Genomic DNA, 19,731 nt, shown 5'->3' with positions numbered 1-19,731 from the left:
TTTCCCAACTACAACCAAAATGGTGGGGTGGGATATTGCATCAGCAAATTGTTGAAGAAGCGTAAAGGTTTGCAAAATAGTATTTCATTATGTCAACTTGTCTATCACATCATTCTTTTCTTTATCAAAACCAGTGTATGTTTTACCTTCTGTGGCAGGAATCTGCATTGATATAGACCACCACATGACACTTTCCTTCTTATTATTACTGCAACCCTAATCTACTTTTTTACATTTATCACAGTTTAAGTAAGCCCATCCACCTATTTAAGCGTAGTGCCATCGTGTTTAAAAACAAACCCACCACTTCAGCACTTCCCCTCGCTTTGGAAGGAGGGGTGCAGAACTTCCAAAAGGACATCTCACTCTGTCATATTAATCTTCCTGAGCTCATGGGATTGCTGATCTAATAAACAGTGACATCCCTTCAGAGCTACCAAATCTTCCCAGGCTAATCTGACTGTCACAGAGGCATGCAAAGGTGTTCAGCCTCCCGGCCACGGAGGCACGCAATGCAGTTAGCATGAAGTGTTGTTTGCCAGGGAACATCTAAGGTGAAATTCTATCTGGATGAGGTTCCAGTCCTACAGCTTTGCATGGGCTCTGACCCTGGCAGAGGGAACCAACCTGGTGCCCTCCAGACAGTTTGGACAACCATCTCCATCAGCTCCAGACATCAACAATGGCCCTGGAATGTGGAAGTTGTAATGCAAAGCAACTGGACAGTGACAGGTTGTCTATGCACTCCTTTCTTACTACAGTGCTGCTGCTTGCCAGGTTGTTTCTGAGCACAATCAATGGCTCAGGTTCAAGCTTTTTGAAGGGCCATGTCTTCTCTTGTAAGCCATCCTAACAGTTACATCAATGAGCGTGTCCAAAGGAGGGCGACTAAAATGGTGAAGGGTCTGGAAACCATGCCCTATGAGGAACGCCTTATGGAGCTGGGTATGTTTAGCCTGGAGAAAAGAAGGTTAAGAGGTGATATGATAGCCCTGTTTAAATATTTGAAGGGATGTCATATTGAGGAGGGAACAAGCTTGTTTTCTGCTGCTCCAGAGACTAGGACCCGGAGCAATGGATGCAAGCTACAGGAAAAGAGATTCCACCTCAACATTAGGAGGAACTTCCTGACAGTAAGGGCTGTTCGACAGTGGAACAAACTCCCTTTGAGTGTAGTGGAGTCTCCCTCCTTGGAGGTCTTCAAATGGAGGCTGGATGGCCATCTGTCGGGGATGCTTTGATATGGATTTCCTGCATGGCAGGGGTTGGACTGGATTGCCCTTGCGGTCTCTTCCAACTCTATGATTTTATGATGTCAAGAAAAGGTGATGGATCTATGCCTCTAGCAGACCTATGTTTCCACCAGCATCCATAAAGTAAAACAATCACACAGACTTTCTGGCTACACATTTGCCAATATCTTTATTGCACTGGGACCACATTGCAAACAAATCCACCGAAAAAAAAATAATGCTGCAAAAGTAAGTCTATTGCTGCTGAAAGCAGTTTTTTGTGTGTTTTTTTCTTTTGAACCCTCATTTATTTTAAACTGGTATATGTATATATTTACATGGAAACTATCAAAAGCAAAAGTCAGGAAAGCAGCAGCCCTGCTATGACAGTCTAGAAAGATAAGAGCTGCTGTTTTCGTATGGATAAATAGTACAATTTGTCATTTTTTTTAAATCACTTTGTAAAATCACATTCAAGTATTCCTGTCAATGCGCAAATTATCAAAATCTTCTTTTTTTTATGACTACGTTGCTGTAACTTTGTCGGGTTGTGCTGTGGTTGTGGGGTATGTTGTTTTTCTTTTGGCTTTGAAAACCAGTCTGAGATGGATTCATCCTCGAAATGGTGTATGGATATGTGTGTGTCGGCTGGGAACGAACAATTTAAATAAGGTACCCTTAAAGAAAAAACTTGAAGGTCAACACAAGGAACTGTTGATGTGCACAACTGAGAAAAAGCAGGTGGCATAGTCCTGTCTGAGACTATACCATTTCAAGACACAGGTGGAGAAAGGCTTCTGCTCCATTACAAATGCATTGTCTTGTTGAAAAGTACCACACTGGGGAGAATAGTTATAATCTAGCCTTCCCCTCAATATGTTGGTTTTCTGTATTTGTGTTGCTTTGCACAGGGCTGCATTTAAGGATTTAATTATTTCCATCCCTGCATACCAAAACAGGACCGAGATTCTACCTCATGGGCTGCGCTGCGTAACTTTACAAATCCTTAGCTACATTGCAGATACTCAACAAAACCCAGTGAGTGAATCGCTAAGTTGTGCATCAGGGCATTGGCAAGAGTGCTTCAATACACATCAGACACTTCCGATGTGCAGTGGCCTCTTCTGCTGCACATTGGTCACTTCTAATGCTCATTGGGCTCTTCTGATTCCCACTGGATACTTCTGATGTGCACTGGGCACCCCTTTTGTGCTCCAGATCTCTCCTGCTGATGTCCGCACGTGCACTGGGGAGCACACCAATGTACATTTGTGCCCAATGTACACTAGTGTATCAGTCGCTCCACCATTGAGTTATGGATGCTTGTATGTAGTAATTTCACAACAGCCCCTAAGTAAATACAGATGTAGCGAAACGGCTCAACTCTATTTCCCGCACATGTAAGTCCACCTATGAAAAAGCCAGTCCATTACTGAATGCCAGCCCAGGGTTCCAAAGTGGAACAGTCCCAGAAAGACTGTTAGCGATGTAGAGTAGCTGGACTCCAGCATTTCCCTCTAGAATCCTTTCCTCTGTGAGCAACGTACAATAACCTGGTGCCTCTCTTTTAAAAATAAAAATTGGTAGGTAGGTTTGCATTTTCAAAGAACACAGCCATCGCTTCTATAAATACAAAATATTAAATAAAGATCTGCTTTCTGTACAAATGAAAGAAGAAGGGAGGGGAACGGAGAAGGACCATTTTGTGGACAGGCAAGTGCCACTGAGCAGCGATTTCAAATATCTTTCCAATCCTCTTTGGGGAATTGATTTGTTAAGAAGAGCGGCAATTAAGTGTCACTTCTTTGTTTGCCCAAGTTACCTAATCCACAGGCAGATAATCCTGTTGCTGCTCAGTTATCTACCTGAATTTCCCACAAGCCTGATCCAGTGCTGCTCATAAGCTTCACCCATCATGTGCATGCACACCTGTGGCTGTGTGGAAGGGGCAGAGCTTGGTTACAGACTCACTCATTGCAGGAACAACAAGACGACCATGCGAGGTGGGGCTTTCCAGAAGCTCCACGCATGATGTGTAATTGCCTTTAATGGGCAAAGGGAAGAAATAAGTTAAGAGTTTCAGGGAAGCAGGACTGTATGAAGTGTGAGGTCGCATCCACTGAAAACAAGGGGGTCCCCTGAGGGCCACCAAAACTGCTTCCGCTGCTTACGTGAACTCCCACGGCTCTTCATCCTCAACCTATATTCTTCGCAGTCTACGCCTTAGCTACTTGGAGAACAATTATAATTGCAATTTCTGAATTCATTGAATTCACAAAGTGGCATACACAGTCCTTTGCAAGACTGTTTCTTTTTTGTGTGTTGTTTTTCTTTCTTTCTTTCTTCTTTGACAGAGCTAATAAAAAGTTGGGTCCTGCGATTTCACTACCTCTTGGTCATAATCGTACTCATGTCGGCGGTAAAGTCATTTTCAACCACGTTGCTGTAACCATCCTTTTCTATACAGTCACTGACAGCCTTGAGGACTATCCGGAGCCGACGGTCCATAGCTTCAAGGTGCAACTTGTATAAAATGGGAGCAATTTTGTCTTTCATTAAGGACTCTTCCATCAGATGGCTAAGCTTGTACTCTTCCTTGGCTAGTAGCTGTAGTCGTAGATAGGTGGACTTCCGTATTCTAGGGAGAAAAAAAGGAAGACACTGACTTACATTTTGGACATGTAGAGAATCAGCAATGTTTCTACTATCAGGGATAAATGTTCCTGATTATCATGCAATGCTTCTACTATCAGGGATCAATGTTCCTAGTTATCATGCAATGTTACCCTCCCATCACTTATGCTAAGGAACTTGGGAGCAGTAGCTCTTAAGGGAGAATATCCTATACAGAAGCATAGATATCTCTTTTGCTCTTTTTCCTTTAAATATTGTCAGGTGGGATCTATAACAGTGATGGGCAATTGTAGCCTTGCAGAGTTTTTACTGTGGCTCCTCTCACAATCCCTCAGTGCATGTGCTGTTTGGGTTAATGTGAGACACAACTGCAAAGCATTTGGAGGACCAGAGTTGTCCATCTATAGTGCACTTCATTTCCCTTTCCCTCTCCAGGCTGCAGCCTAATCTTCATATCCCTGCATCTCAGGGCATCAGCAAAATGTACTTTTCCCTGGTCTCCTCCTATGATCGGTCCCTGAAGCTAAAGGGGAGCAACAGCAGGAGAGAGCAGTTGCTTTCAAAGCCTCCTTTGAATTTCTTGGAGGTCTTTGGCTGGTCACAGTGGCCAAAGGGGCACTAGATGAGATGGATTTTTGTTCTGATCTGACATAGCTCCTCTTATGTTCTTAGGCTTATATCCTTTTCTGCCCTTTGCTCTGTTCTGCAAAAGGTGGCTTTTGTTAAAGGTTAAAATACAAGTCATCTATTTATTCTGAGGACTGGAATGTTCCGAGCTTTGAGTTCTGTGCGCTCAAGAAAGGATCAAGTAACTTGAGCTCTCAAAAGGTTATTTCGTTGTTTGGTAGGCATTGCCCTGGTTTCTGGAGGCACATTTCAGAATCATGGAGCACACCATGAAAGGCAAGTGAGGAAGAGAGGAACAAAGGGACGTGGTGGAGAACTGAATTACCTCTAAAACATCAGGGATTACACCTATTGAATGCCAAGGCAAAACAATGGGAAGAGGGCTATCGTCTTCATAGAACCAGAGAGATGGAAGGGGTCCCAAAGGCCATCAAATCCAACCCCCTGCTCAGTGCAGGGACTCCTGCTAGATCATCCCCAATAAGTAACCTCCAAACTCTTTTTTTGAAGGTGTCCAGAGAAAGAGACTCCAACACCTTTCTGGGCCATTGGTTCCTTTATGGAACTGCTCTTACCATCAAGAAGTTCCTTTTAACGTTCAGACAAAATCTGCCCTCCTTTAACTTAAAGCCATTAGACACAAGGTGCACGTACACTATAGAAACGATGCAGTTTAACATCACTTTAACTGCCATGGCTCCCTCCTACAGAATCCCGGAATTTGTGAAGGACCAGCACTCTTTGGAAGAGAAGGCTAAGGACCTTGTAAAACTACAAATCTCATAGGATGGAACTACAGGAGTTAAAGTAGTAATAAAACTGCATAATTTCTACTGTGTAGATGTACCCTTGATCCTATCCTCCAGGGCTATAGAGAATAAACTTGCAGCTTCCTTCATGGGCTCCCAGTGTTATTATTTCTTCTAATTCCCTTAAAGATCTCCACGATCATTACTTTACAGATTTCAAACTTGAAAGCAGCTACAGCATAGTTCTACCCCCCAAAACAACAACAACAACATTCCCCATTGCACTATCCTTATCACGACAGTCAGGGGAAACATACCTGCAGCACTGGTTCAAAGGCACCAAGATAGAAAGTTCATCGTGGGAGTATTTCCCGAACCTAGGGCAGAGATGAAAATGAGAAAACAAAAGAAAGAGTTGTCTTAAGGGCTGACTTCAGGTGGGTCTAACAATAGCATTTTGGCTTTTGTATCCCCATCTTGGATAGTCCCATAGACAAAATATTGGCTCCAAAGGTCTGCTGAAGTTTGCCCATCCCTGGCCTAGAAAGAAGCGGGTTAACATCCGAGGAGCACCCACAACCTAACTCAGTCCAAGCTATCTACAAATTGTAGATTCATGCGCCCTTACTTTCCCTAGGAAAAGGAATATGGTAACAAGGACATTAAGATAGGATTCAGCACTGATCCTTCTGAATTTCTGTCCTTAGAAAACTTACCCCCTTCCATTGTCTAAGTGGATAATAAAAGTTTCATTTCCAAATTTCTCAAATGTTTCGTAGTGATGCCGGTCCATGTTGCCTACAAAGAAAAAACACACACCGTCACATGCCTCTTACTAAAGGACTTGGCAAAGCAACAATGCAGATACATCTGACAAATACATGTATTTGTGTCATGAACAAATTACAGTTAAGCTGAAAGAAAGATGTACAGTGTTTTTCTTTCGAGGGGGAACATGACTGTGCCATGTCTCCTTTCCCCCGGAAATATGGATAGCATGGTTCCATAATTTGGTTGGACTTCAGCTCCCATCTGTCTCAACCATTTGGCATGCTAGCTGGGTCTGATGGGTATTATAGTGGGAAACCCTGGGGATGCCAGTCTGGGAAAGAGTCTGTGTTTGGGTGATCTGAATTCATAGCTAGAAGATACATGATGAAACTAGTAAGATGAAAAGAAGGAAACTCAGGCACCAGTTGATTTTATTTCATGCAATGGGAAACGTACCCATGAGAAAGTCAAAGATGGTCATATCCATTATATCCAAAATTCGGGTCCCCCTGTCGTAAGGTGGAGTTTGCTTAACTTCTTCACAGTAATCTGGATCAACTTCCCACCTGGGGAAAAGAAAGCCAGTGTTAGGGATGGAAGGATATTCCCCAGTATTCCCAACCTTGATGAGAAAAGATTGAGACCCCTTGTTGAAAAGATGGAAAACCTATACACGAGAATGAAAAGATCAGCATCCACTCCAACATACTTGGGTAAAAAGGTTTGCAGTTGGGGGTGCTTTGGTTGTGTCTTCCTAAATGGCAGGGGGTTCGACTGGATGGTCCTTGAGGTCTCTTCCAATTCTGTGATTTTAAGCCGTTCCAACATGGGAGTTACTGAGAACTATACAGTACACACAATCTTGAGTTACCGTCAGAAAGGTAGGATGGAAAACTTTCCATCTAAAGTAAAAAATAATAATCAGAAAATACTCACTCTGCTTTCTTGCGTTTGTGGTAGGAACGTCTCCACGGATTCCTCCAAGTCTTCCTTTTGGCTAAGGAAAGGTCTGGCAGAAATGCAGCAAGAGAACCTTCAATCTGGTCTGGCTTCCCACACAAAGCATGCTCAGTTGAACAATAGTAGGAGCATTCGCCGTAGAAACAGATATTATTGGCTGTCGAAAGAAACAGGAATGAGAGAGAGAGAGATGGTGAGGGACCTTCTTCTTGACTTTGCAGTTTGAAGACCACAGTTGGCCCTCCTTTATCCATGGATTCAAGCATCCATGGCTTGAAAATATTCAGTATATTGAAATTGTTTTAGAAATCCCCCATAGTTGCCTCATTTGGGATGGAAAGTTCACTGCTAAGAAAACCCCATGATGGGTTCGCCTTAGGGTCTCCATATGTTAGAATTGACTTGAAGGCACACAACAACAACAAAATGGAAGGAGCGAGGGTATAAATACTGAAATTGTCTTTGAGAAACATTCACATAACATTATAAATAGATTATAGACTGGGTTATAGATGCATATCATTAGGGAGAGCCAGTGTGCTGTACTGGTCTGAGTGTTCAGGTACGACTCTGAGACCAGAGTTCAAATCCTGATCAGCCATGGAAACCCATGGGTGACTTTGGACAAGTCACACTCTCTCAGCCTCAGAGGAAGGCAATGGCACACCCCTCTGAACAAATCTTGACAGAAAGCCCTGTGATAGGGTCACCTTAGGGTTGCCATAGTTCAGAAATGACTTTAATGCCCAAAACAATTAGGAGAGGTTAGGTTAGGCTTTGGTTAGGCAGATGAAGAGACAGAGTTATGTGCCCATAAAGAGGCATAAAGAGAGACAAAGGGCAGCACTGGACCCCTTTCTAACCCATGCACAACCTATGGGTTATATACAGACACCCCGACTCCCTCTTAGTCAAATTGAGACAGCCCTGATAGCAGCAGTGTAGCTTAGAAGGAGAGTGAAAATATTCAAGGCAGCAGGCAAAGTAAAATTGCATTATAAGGCTCTCAGCTATATATTGTGATGTTCGAACATTATAGCAGTAAAGAATAAGGAGATAAAAGAAGAGAAATTGTTACTCATAAATTTCAATAAAAGCAGACCAAATCGCTCAATATAAGTCCATTTGTAAATTGTGTCGGTATATCATTCTTCTAAACGTTGCAAGCATTGCATTGTTAAATTTTTCTATCCACTGGATCACAGATAGGGATGTGTTATTTTTCCAATATGGATTATCATTTTCTTTAAAACACGCAAAGCCTGCATCTGCGCTGCAGAAATTATCTAGTTTGACACTGCTTTAAGGGTCTGGGAACAATGCTATGAAATCCTGGAATTTGTAGTTTGTTGTGGCACCGGAGCTCTCTGTCAGAGACGGCTAAACAAAACTACGAATCCCAGAATTCCATAGCACTGAATCATGGCAGTTAAAGTGGTGTCAAACTGGATTATTTCTGCAGTGGATATGCAGCCAAAGAGGCACAAAAGATCCATTTCCACTTACCATGTCTTAAGTCCCCAAGGCACAGGTAAATAGTTTAAAAGAATATATGGCCTGTTACAGACTGCCAAAATAAAGCTGCTTCGGGTCTCTTTGGAGGTATGCTGTTTAAATGATGCATGTATCCTAAGAATCCGAAAGCTGCACCAAAGCAGCACTCCATTGCTTAGGAATGGAGTGTGGCTTTGGCGCAACCTCCGGACTCTTAGGACCCATGCATCATTTAAATAGCATACCTCCAAAGAGACCCGAAGCAGCTTTATTTTGGCAGTCTGTAACAGGTGTATATGTCACTAAATATCAGACTTATGATGAAATATGAGGCTAAGAGTATGTGACTTGCCCAAGGTCACCCATTGGATTTAATGGCCGAGTGGGGAATCGAACCCTGGTCTCCAAAGCTGTAATTCTGAACTAACAGCACTACACTACACTGGCTCTTTAGCTCTCTTTACAATCCCAAATCCCCCCAAACTGGGGCTCATGATGACTTACAAATTGAAATACATACAAGGAAGTCTAAGCCTACAAAAGATCAACGTTAAAATGGGATCAAACCACTGATGCACTAAAAACAATTAAAAACACACCATTAAAATAATGGTGAAAAAGCAGTTTTAAAATCCCAATACAATTTAAACAGCATGGCATGCTATAAAAACCCCTTCTTTCAAAACCTTCCATTCTCAAAAGCCTGTTGGAACATTTAAAACAATGATCTTTGCCTGGAAACATATCAGGCAGGTCATTCTAGTCTCCCTAGGAAGGAAGCTGGAGCTATCGCAACTCACAGCACAACAGAAACCATGACAAATGACCATTGCCTCCACATATAAATGCATCGCAAAATTTCAAAGAGTACCATCTTGTATAAAATATAGCTAAACTAAAATCATCCAGCAACATAAATCCAGCTTGCACAAGAGGGGATGTGGCATAGGGGGTCATCCAGGAACCTAAATCTTTCCATGCAACTAGGACTGGCTGGGTATGATGGGAGATGCAGTTCAGCACACCTGGGGAAGGTGAACAGGACAGCAAAGGCTAGCACCAATGGTCAGATTAATTGTATCTAATCTCCCTTGAGAGGCCAAATATGGCTGTGATATCGGTTGCTGAGGAGCCACAGTGAAAGAGAACTGTCCATAGGTCCTGCTCATGGACTTCCATCAAAGGATTATCTAGTTGGCTATAGGTTGGTTGCTTGTGAGAGCAAAAGAGGTTTATTCTTACTATGCGAGGATATTTACACTGCTTTGTTTGGCGGGAAGAACTAAGAGATTTAAACTTCTGTATTTGGCCACTGAAGAAGACTGTTGAAATGCATCTGGTCCTTGTTTTATTGATGGCTTGCTCAGATCCATGGTCATCAATCTTCCAGTTGAAGAGTCATGCTCAATGGAGGTTTACATCTATTGTTGCTGAAATGCCTGGACTGTGTGTTTGTAAGTGTGGACTATGGATGGTTTGGCAAATTTATTGTACCTATCTAATATTTAATATTTTTAGATATTTGGATCTAATATCTAATCTTTTATGAGAGCCAGTGTGGTGTAGTGGTTTGAGTGTTGGACTATGACTCTGGAGAGTAGGATTTGAATCCTGGCTCAGCCATGGAAACCCACAGTTGGCTTGCTGACCAGAACCAGCAAAATCAAGCATGCGCCTTCAAAGGTACCTTTCCAAGCTCACCAGAAAAAGCACAGTCTCAGTGCCAAACATAAGCCTTCAAGGAACCTCTTTGAGTACACTGAAACTCCTCCATTTGGATCATTTAACAATTCATAAAGTGCCCTTCGTGTTTCCAAAAATAATTCCAAATTCAAAAAGATGTATTTCTTAGTAAACTATAAAGTTGGAAACAACTCCAAGTGTTAAGTGGCTCTATTGAAATGTTTGAGCTGGCACCGTACAGTGTGGAAGTTATCTCTCGACTCCTCCTTGTTTCCAAAGAATTCTGGAACTCAAAAAGCTGTATTTCTTAGTATATCATGAAGCTTTTCATCAGAAGCGGAAGCAACTGAAAGTGTGTGAACTGATTCCACTGAAATGTTTGAGCTGGTATATATGGTGCGGAAGTTTTTGCTGGAGTCCTTCGTGTTTCCAAAGAAATCTGGAACTCAAAACGGTGCATTTCTTAATAAGCTTTTCATCAAAAGTGGAAACAACCCAAAGTGTGAACTGATTCCACTGAAATGTTTGAGTTGTGACAGTATGGCAAGATTTCTTTAGAGTAATTAATAACCTATATTGATTAATAGCACATTAATGGCATTAATAATTGTGGTGGCACAATTAGAAATCCACATGTGAAAGGTGGATCACATGAGGTAACACACACAGGAGGGGTATCAAAAGACCAATAGTTCCTTCAGATGATAGATTATGTGGACCTTGGGTTTCTTCTTCTTCTGCATGATGTTGAGAACAGAGTGCTTCAATCTGGTGGCTTCCAAATGTTTTGGACAATAGCTATAATAATCTCTGACCACTGGCCATGCTGGGTATTGCAGCAATAAGGACTGTAGGAAAAACAAACTGGAAGACATCAGCTTGGGATAACCTAAGACACAACAGTAATTGCAAAGCTTGGATCCCAAGCTGTTGGATTGCAACTCCCAACATTTCCAGATGGCATGGCTAATAGTCTGGGATTTTGGTAGTTCTAACATCTGGAAACATGTGTTGTGGTGACCACTGAGCTCCAACATGACTTCACTCCTTGTGCATCCAGTATACCATCCTTGCTTCAGAAAGCACTATATTCCTTCTTCTTTGCATCTTCCTTGCTTCCCCAAGTATGATAGACACACAGAAGAAGGTTAAACAGAGGCTGGATGGCCATCTGTCGGGTATGCTTTGATTGAGAGTTCCTGCATGGCAGGGGGTTGGACTGGGTGGCTCTTGTGGTATCTTCCAGCTCTATGATTGTATGATTCTATAAGGTTCTTTGCAATCTTGCATAACTTAGAGCATGCTCTTCATGCACTAGAGGAAGATTAAGTATAGGTACACTTATAAGATAGGTGGGTAGGCTGTAGTTCACCACTGAGTTCGATGGAAACTGTGGGTTTGTTGCCACTGTTGTTTTTGCTGCAGTTGTTGTTGTGTACCTTCAAATAACGTCTGACTTATGGGACCCCTAAGGCAAAGGTATCATGGGTTTTCTTGGTGAGATGTGTTCAGAGGGGGTTTGCCCTTGCCTTCCCTTGCAGCTGAATGTGGCTTGTCCATCGTCATCCACTGCATTTCCATAGTCAAGTGCAGACACAAATTCTGATATCCCAGAATCCTATTCCAACACTCAGACTACTACACTTGTATGGTGCTGTTGCCATGAAGTGTAGGAAACATTCTTCTGTATATACAGGGACTGGTGAAACTATTCGTAGCATCAGCTATTCTTTTGTAATTTCAAAACCTGGACAGTGAAACCGAAATCTAAAAAACATCCAACGATAACATGAAAGGATGTTATTTTTGCCCTTCTGGGCAAATGGAACAGATATGCTATTGTCTGTTTACCCGGGGGATCCAGGGATGATGGGGTGGAAATCCATAATCCTCCATGATTGGTTAATATGAATGAAAGCCTCAGTACTTACTAACTATGTAGGATTGATTTTGGTAAACTACTGCTTCAATTACCCTGAAAACTATGGCTAAAGTTGTTAATATGTCTCTTTTTTTGCTAGTAAATTACCACTCATTCATTAAAAGCCTGGAGTTAGAGCAGTGGGCCTTGGTTGCAAAAGGATGCAGAAACACATTTAAATAATTACTGATCTATTTCTGCTCTTTGCGCTTCGGCCTAAGTGCTCCCCGTGTCTTTTCTTTCCGAACATGTATCGACTGACCTTGTTTCTGTCTGCTTTCAGACAGGTTTCTCCAAACAAAGGACTAATCTATTATAGGGAAAGTAATTCTTGAACAAACCTGCTCTAGTAATGATTCCTCCTAAAGTACCCTGGGTAGGAATGGACTGCCATGGAATATTTTTTCCCCCTGGTAGAAGATTGTGCATCAAGTAATAATACTACCTATAATATATTACTTTCCATTTAAGAAAGTCACCAACGTAATTACTTTTACAAAACAGGGTCACAGTTGGAAACAATATCTATGTGGCCATGTTCTAGAAGAGTTTATTCCTGATGTTTTGCCAACATCTGTGGCTGGCATCTTCAGAGAATGCTGGCATGGAAGAGAGATGAAGATGCCAGCCACAGATGCTGGCAAAACATCAGGAATAAACTCTTCTAGAACATGGCCCCCAAATCCCACAAAAAGCTATGGATGCCAGCCATGAAAGCCTTCGACTTCACAATATATATATCTACTGTTTTGCTGATTTGTTGTTTTTAATTTTATGCACAGCTTAATGATATTTTCAATGCTTGTATCGATGTATGTTTTCCCCTTTTAGCTGTTATAAACCACCTTGAGTCTCAGACTGGGAAAAAGGTAGCATATAAATACACATAAGAAGGAGGAGGACATGGACGAGGAGAAAAAGCTTCACCTGTAAAATAATTTCAGCAAGAGAAGTGACTTTTTAGGCTGCAGAAGCCCTGGCACTGAGAGAGACGCAGGGAGAAAGAGATGTCAAGATCTAAAGCACAACCTGAATCATTTCAAACAGCCCAGTTTTAGAAGGAACTTGGGAACTTGAAACAACAAGCCGCGGAGTTCACCGCTCGGCCTGCCAGCTAAGATAACCGTCTTTTGCAGATTCTTACGTAATTCTCGAAATACAGCCTGTCTCTGCAACTATTTTTGTTATCAAGAGGAATCCAATTAAGAAATTTGAATTGCAGAAAGTTGGCCTTTGCATGAAATATTTACGTGGACATGATCTACATCTCTGGCTCTGTCTCAGTCAGTCAGCTGTTATTAACAAAGTCATCAGAGGTCTTGTGTACGAATCCTTAAGTTCATTAAGTCTCCTTAGAATAAGTAGGAGATGGAAAACTGGTTTGCAAAGGCAGCAGTTAAGATGAAGGCATGAAAGAATAACAGGCTCAGTTCTAATGAACATGAAGGACCAGATGCTGATGAGATGTATGGACCGCCAAAACCATCTTGCATGATATTAAGAAGATACTAACCATCTCTGGGTGGAATTACTTTTCCACAAAGTATACTGTAGGGATGCGGGAAGATTTTGCCTGGTCCACAGTTTTAAGCAAACTGATCCAGTATTTCACTTTCTGCTTGGAACACAGTTATCATTTGGTTCTGTGCATCTGCAAATTTGTTTCTCAGCCCAAGAAAGGTACCAAAATGCATTCGAAAAATGCACCTTTTAGATCAGTAGTTTCCAAATGTTGGTCCTATAGATGTTTTGGACTACAGCTCCCAGCATTCTTCACTGTTGACCAAGGAGCTTTGGGGAGTTGAGTCCAAAACAGCTGGAGGACTGCAGTTTGGGAATCACTGTTTTAAACCGAAACACCCATCATCCATTGAAGGATGCTGAAAAATACATATTCTAAACTGCCACCTGGGCTGCAGCTCAGTTTCGTCTTTAGCAACTGAAGAAAGTGGCAGCTGAAATGTTGCTGAAGAAATGGCAGTCCTATGACTAGTCTTTTCATTTTCCTTCCTTTCCTCTATATTCAATAATACTACATATTCACATATACTACATATTCAAGGCTATAGACTTCTGGGATGTGTAGTATTGTGAGATATTTAGCCTTCTCTGTCAGAGAGCTCTGGTGCCACCTAAAAACTACAAATCCCAGGATTTCATAGCACTGGGCCATAGCAGTTAAAGTGATGTCAAACTACACTAATTCTGCAGATGCAGCCTTAGGTATATGCATTTGTAACCAAGTAAGCAAAATAGGATATCAGGCAGTATATTTTGGACAGAAAAGACATGTATTTCTGTGCACAGAAATACATATTAAAATGCAAATAGTGATCAGAAACTGCACCGAAAACGTTTTGCTTTCTCACAGTGGTCAAAACAGATTAGAAATTCACTATTCTTCTTTGCTAGGACACAGATTTATACCCTAAAAGGAACCAAACTTACTATCTTTCATAAAACAGACTATCTTGAAGTAGCATATTTTGGCTTTTAAAGTCCGTGCATGTGATTATTTTCTTTGTATTATAATGGTTACCTTGTTGCAAGCCACCCAGATTACGATGATCATCATCAAAAACTAAAAACCTTCCGGAGATGTTTTAAAGAAGCCAGAAAGTTTGTTTCAGAAGAGCAGATAGTACCTGGGGAGATGAAGAATGTCCTCCATAATTTCTTGTCACGCGTGACATCCCTTATTTCTCTGGTCATATTAACCAATCTGCCTGCAACCGGCGGCACACGGCGAAAGTCCAGGATTCTGGGGAAAAGAGAAAGACACAGGATTTGGAAAAGAAATGTAAGGCCCACTGAGTTTCTGTTGTACTGTGCTCCAGAAACAAAAGGAATGAATGAATGAATGAATGAATGAATGAATGCATACAAATAAATACATACATACAGTTGGCAGAGCTGCGACATAGTCTTTAACCTAATTGTGAGATAATTGTTTGATCTCTAAGAACTGGCACAAACTTAGGGTCAAACTGATTGTGAAAGGGAATGCATATTCACTAGGATTAATCCATTTTCTTCACCTTATTGACATATGCCTCAGCAATCAGACTTGCAAAGTAAGCCCTTGTTTAGCTCTCAAAACAAAACGAAGTCACAAAATAAGCATGTTAAATGCAAGATACGTAGGTGAGGACAAAAAAGGCACTGTCTATGACTAACAGACACATTTGGAGGAATACTCCAACAAAAAAACACTGCTAAACTTAAACAATCTACTTTGTCTGTACACTTACATACTTTATCCATAGGCCCTGGAAACTGTTTCTCTTCTCCAACATCTCTAATGACTTATTTTAAAAATCCTTTTTAGGGTTTAATTTGTAAGACTGGTGACTGAAGCACATATCTCTGAGGAAAACCCAATGTTGGGTGGAAAATGGGAGAATCACAGGGAATATGTATCCTCCTTAATGTCTAGTTTGAGCCTAAGTGTAGTGTAGTTTTTGGAAGGAAAACAGTTAAAAGAGAAAAGTAAAATATTATTTCTCAGCCTTGACTCATGCCTAGTCATCATTTTAGGAGAGATGTTGTAATGATTGTTTTGTATGTCTGTAAAACCTTGGGGTTCCTCCAAGTATGGTGACATCTTCCATCTGTGCATGGATGGTACCATTTTGATGGCATAAAAGGTAGCATTCACTGCCTTCACCTCAGAAATAGAGGGAATGATGTTCATCCACACTTTCACTATACATTTCAGAAGTGATGGCCTAAATGCAATGATTGGTTCCTAGTAGTGGAAACCTTACTTCAATGTTGAATGTTGTGATGTGAACCTAATGCTCATGTTAGGTTCCACTGATTCAGTGGGTCTATCACAATTATGATAGATCTTGCCGATTACACCAAAATTAGCCATTAATATGAGGCACCGAAATACAAAGTTGGAACTTAACATATATATCTCTTTATCTCCCTCCCTCCCTTAGTATTTTTGCTTTCCAGATTTTATTGATGTTGTTAAATGGCTTCCTTGTTTCATGTTCCTTACCTGTCCAGGTGAAATGCTGCGATTTCAGCGTTATGTCTTTCGTAGTCGGAGAAATAAAAGAAGTCTGGAGGAGTCTCCTGCTCTCTTGTTTGTCTGTGGAAGAAAGAAAAGTAGCAAATGCTTAACTTTTTTATTGCTCTCCAGGAAGAACCCGTTTAGTGTTTATAGGAGGACCATGAAGCATTCAGAATTGTCTCTACAAACATAGGTCCCTTATGGGTCCCTGCTTCTGCAGATGGCACTGTGGCTCCCTGGCAGAGGAGGCTGAGCATCTTGAAATGGAAATGTCATGACTTTGGGAGACTTTATAATTACACTTAATAAAAATTCAATAAATGATCCATCTCTTTGGCTGCTATTAATGTGGCCTGTTCACCAAGGCTTCAGGACTTACTCATTCTGGCTGTCTGGCTTATATGGTGTTTTTTTGGGGACATTTGCATTTGTGGGTACCATAATCGTAACTGTGAATACAAAACAGTTACAAGTTCCTAAGTTTAGCCTATGACATGATAACTGCCTAGCAGGATGCTGCTAGCCGTTGGTTTCCATGGATGTGAGGGAAAGAGAGACAGAGAGGGAGACTCATTTTAACAAGATCTGTTTCATCCTTCTAAACACCACATTAACAGCAGCCAATGGATGATTTATTGAATTTTTATTAAGTGTAATTATAAAGTCTCCCAGAGTCATCACATTTCCGTTTCAGCTTTGGCAAATGCAGGGCTTCGGCATGGAGTGCCATTTTTCTTGCCGCAACTGAGTTCCACCCACTATTTCTCCATTTCAGATGGGAAAAAAGAGCAATCACCCATCAGACTCCCCAGAGGATCACAAAGATCAAGTGCCAAAGTCAGAAAAGAATCTGCCATTTTTGAATTCCACTTATGGAGGGCGAACATGTTGACAGTCAAGATTCCCTCTGAATGATGGATATCTATCCAGCCATCTCTGCAGACACTGAGATCCCATTTTCACCTTTGCTAGAAATATAACAACGGGAGTGAAGCTAGTAGGGATGCAAATCTTTGCAATGTTTCCCCTCCTCATTGCGAGAAGGTTGTTGAAAATTGTGCAGTTTTCAAAGGCTAACACATTTTGAAACTTATTCTGAGCAAAACAACAACAACAACAACAACAGTTTTCTGTGCAAGAAACCTGTTTTCTGTGCAGATGTGTTTTCTGAACAGAGAATGTTCTCTGGATTGCATGGAAAGTTTCGAAAGATCTGAGTAACAACACAATAATAATAATAATAATAATAATAATAATAATAGGATTTATTTATATGCCACCCAATCAATAAATTAGATGCAGGCGAAATGTCAGGAATAAACTCTTCTAGAACATGGCCGCATAGCCCGAGAAACCCACAAAAAACTATGGATGCCGGCCATGAAAGCCTTCGACTTCACAATGAATGAATGACTCCAGTCTGCATAGTCCACTCACTGCCCTCTGGCACTAAACCATTGCTAAGCACACTAGAAGCACTGGCTTGTGCAAAGACATGACCAGATAAGCCATGTACATCTATGGGCAGCTACATGTTAGGACTGCAACTCCCGACAGCCCCGGCCAACACAGCCAATGTTGAGGGATACTGGAAGCTGCAATCCAACAATGTCTCCAGGGCAATGTGTCGCCCTTTCCTGACCTGAGATGACCGTAGAGCAATCCAATTCACAGCGCTTGTGGCCTGCTGATGAGATAATACATGTCTAGACACTTTAACCAATTGCCAAAACCCTGAGCAAATGCTCATTTCAGAATTACTTCTGCAATGAAAAAAGGAAAAATAAAAGCCTGCTATTTCATGACTCTTGTTTTGCTTTGTCTTCTTTTTCTGAGATGGTTTCTTTTTTAAAATACATTTCTGAAAAGATTCACCCACAAAAGATCCACTCGCAGTATGCTTCAATGGGACTTAACTTGATGTTACCGATAAGCTTCAAAAAATCTGGCTAATTAGCTAATCGATAGTAATTTCCCTTTAATCTTCCCCCAAAGTGTAAACGTATCCTGGAGATTTCTCGACAAGGAAAATCTTGACCCGAAGACAAGCCTCAGTCGTGATTGCAATCACCGAAGCAGAGCTATCTATGGAAAACAGCCATTGTTCCTCACTGCTGCCTGCATGGCACATGCGCCAGTCATTACATCACGGCAGGGATGGTATACGCTCTGAAATTTCAGATCTCTATTAACTCCCTACTGTTCCAGGACGACATTATAGAGGCGTATCATGAATCTTGGCAACAACAGCATCTCCGTCACGTACTGCCTGCAACTTATAGATGTAATCTGTCTCTCTTTCTGGAGTGGGCCTGATACAATCTATGGGTTGTATTTGGTCTTGGAACACATTTTGTGGCAAGAGATTGTGGAGGAAACACAAGCAAACTTTCAACTTCCCATTTTGATGTCCCATTTTTGGGCTCCGTCACCGAATGATCTCCTCCCAAGTACCCCAAACCCTAAAAATGCCTTAAAAACCAGCTGCTTTCCAGCTGCATCCTGGGACTAGAAATGACACAACATGATATCTCATCTCTGCCTGTTCCATCCATGTTTGTTCATAAACACACTTTATGTCCCTGCATTGCTGCTCTTTTCTTTTTATGGAAAAACACAGTTTGCATTGTTTTCCATATCCACCATTCCTCCATATCCACAGATTCTTTATCCACAGATTTAAGCATCCACGGCTTGAAAATATTTTAAAAAAACCAAACACATAAATTCCAAAAGAGCAATCCTTGATTATGCCATTTTATAGAAGGGACGCCATTTTGCTATCCATTGTATTAAATGTGACTTTTAGCATCCACAGGACAACAGTATAGAGGACTATCACGAATCTCGGGGAGTCTTGGACTGTGGCAGAAAGGTCCATGTTTTACCTTTCAAGCAAGGTGTGTAGAGAGCAAATGCCTTGTTTTCAAGCAGAAATGCATCCCCAGAAGCCTCCCGAAAGAACAATTCAGTATGAAAACAAGATGCATGCCACCCATCAGAAGAAAAATATGTTGGTTTTCTAATTTATTTTAATGTTTTGGCTACAGTGGCACTGTCAGATACCTCCATGCAGCAACAAAGTTGGCAGCAGTGAGGACAAGGTGTGGCCCTTGGGGAACTACTGCCTACCCCAGCAATTACCTACTCCAGATACACAAAATGAATGCTGGGCTCATGTTGGAGGTCCATTATCACCAGCATAATGATTGTTATCATTAAAATGAAATTTGGCCAGTGGGCATATAATCGGTGGAATAACAACAGTGTTCAGTTTTGTTTTTCAGATTGGTAAAATTCCGAACTTTCCAGAGATCTCCACTTCCAGCTTCAAGATAGTTGCCACTAAGATTTAAATACAGGACCTTTGATGTGAGGACTTCACTTAGTGAGCTGTCCTTGCAGATGCTGGATAATTTTGTATGGTCTCCATTTCAAAGAGAACAGGATTAATACACATCTCTGCTGTTTCCATAAAAACAAGGCTCTTGCTGATGGTAGGTCCATGAGAAAGGTGTGCTAGGGATCGCCACAGAGTGTACCAATGTACCTGTTTGCTCATGCCTTCCCCTGGGGCTAGGTTCACACCCCTTTCCACCCTTTGATGTATTGTGGATGCTTGCACAAGTCAGGGCC

The 19,731-nt window shown here is 41.5% G+C and overlaps 1 protein-coding gene across 1 annotated transcript in view; it reads right to left on the bottom strand.

Annotated features, from left to right (window-relative positions):
* Positions 1 to 1,395: 1,395 nt before the first annotated feature.
* Positions 1,396 to 19,731, bottom strand: part of LOC149306421 (extracellular serine/threonine protein kinase FAM20C-like) — a 74,649-nt gene continuing 56,313 nt past the window's right edge. The window contains exons 4-10 of the mRNA XM_089476870.1: positions 16,081 to 16,173; positions 14,717 to 14,832; positions 6,950 to 7,130; positions 6,470 to 6,579; positions 5,959 to 6,040; positions 5,560 to 5,619; positions 1,396 to 3,870 (exon numbers count right to left, since the gene is read on the bottom strand). Of these exons, the coding sequence (XP_089332996.1) occupies positions 3,618 to 3,870; positions 5,560 to 5,619; positions 5,959 to 6,040; positions 6,470 to 6,579; positions 6,950 to 7,130; positions 14,717 to 14,832; positions 16,081 to 16,173 (895 nt within the window). The 3' untranslated portion in view covers positions 1,396 to 3,617. The remainder of the gene's footprint in view (positions 3,871 to 5,559; positions 5,620 to 5,958; positions 6,041 to 6,469; positions 6,580 to 6,949; positions 7,131 to 14,716; positions 14,833 to 16,080; positions 16,174 to 19,731) is intronic.

Source organism: Sceloporus occidentalis, unplaced genomic scaffold, assembly GCF_023333645.1.
Source record: "Sceloporus occidentalis isolate IW3139 unplaced genomic scaffold, rSceOcc1.0.p SCAF_10, whole genome shotgun sequence".
NCBI classification, from domain to species: Eukaryota; Metazoa; Chordata; class Lepidosauria; order Squamata; family Phrynosomatidae; genus Sceloporus; species Sceloporus occidentalis.
This window is presented reverse-complemented; position numbering and strand designations above follow the sequence as displayed.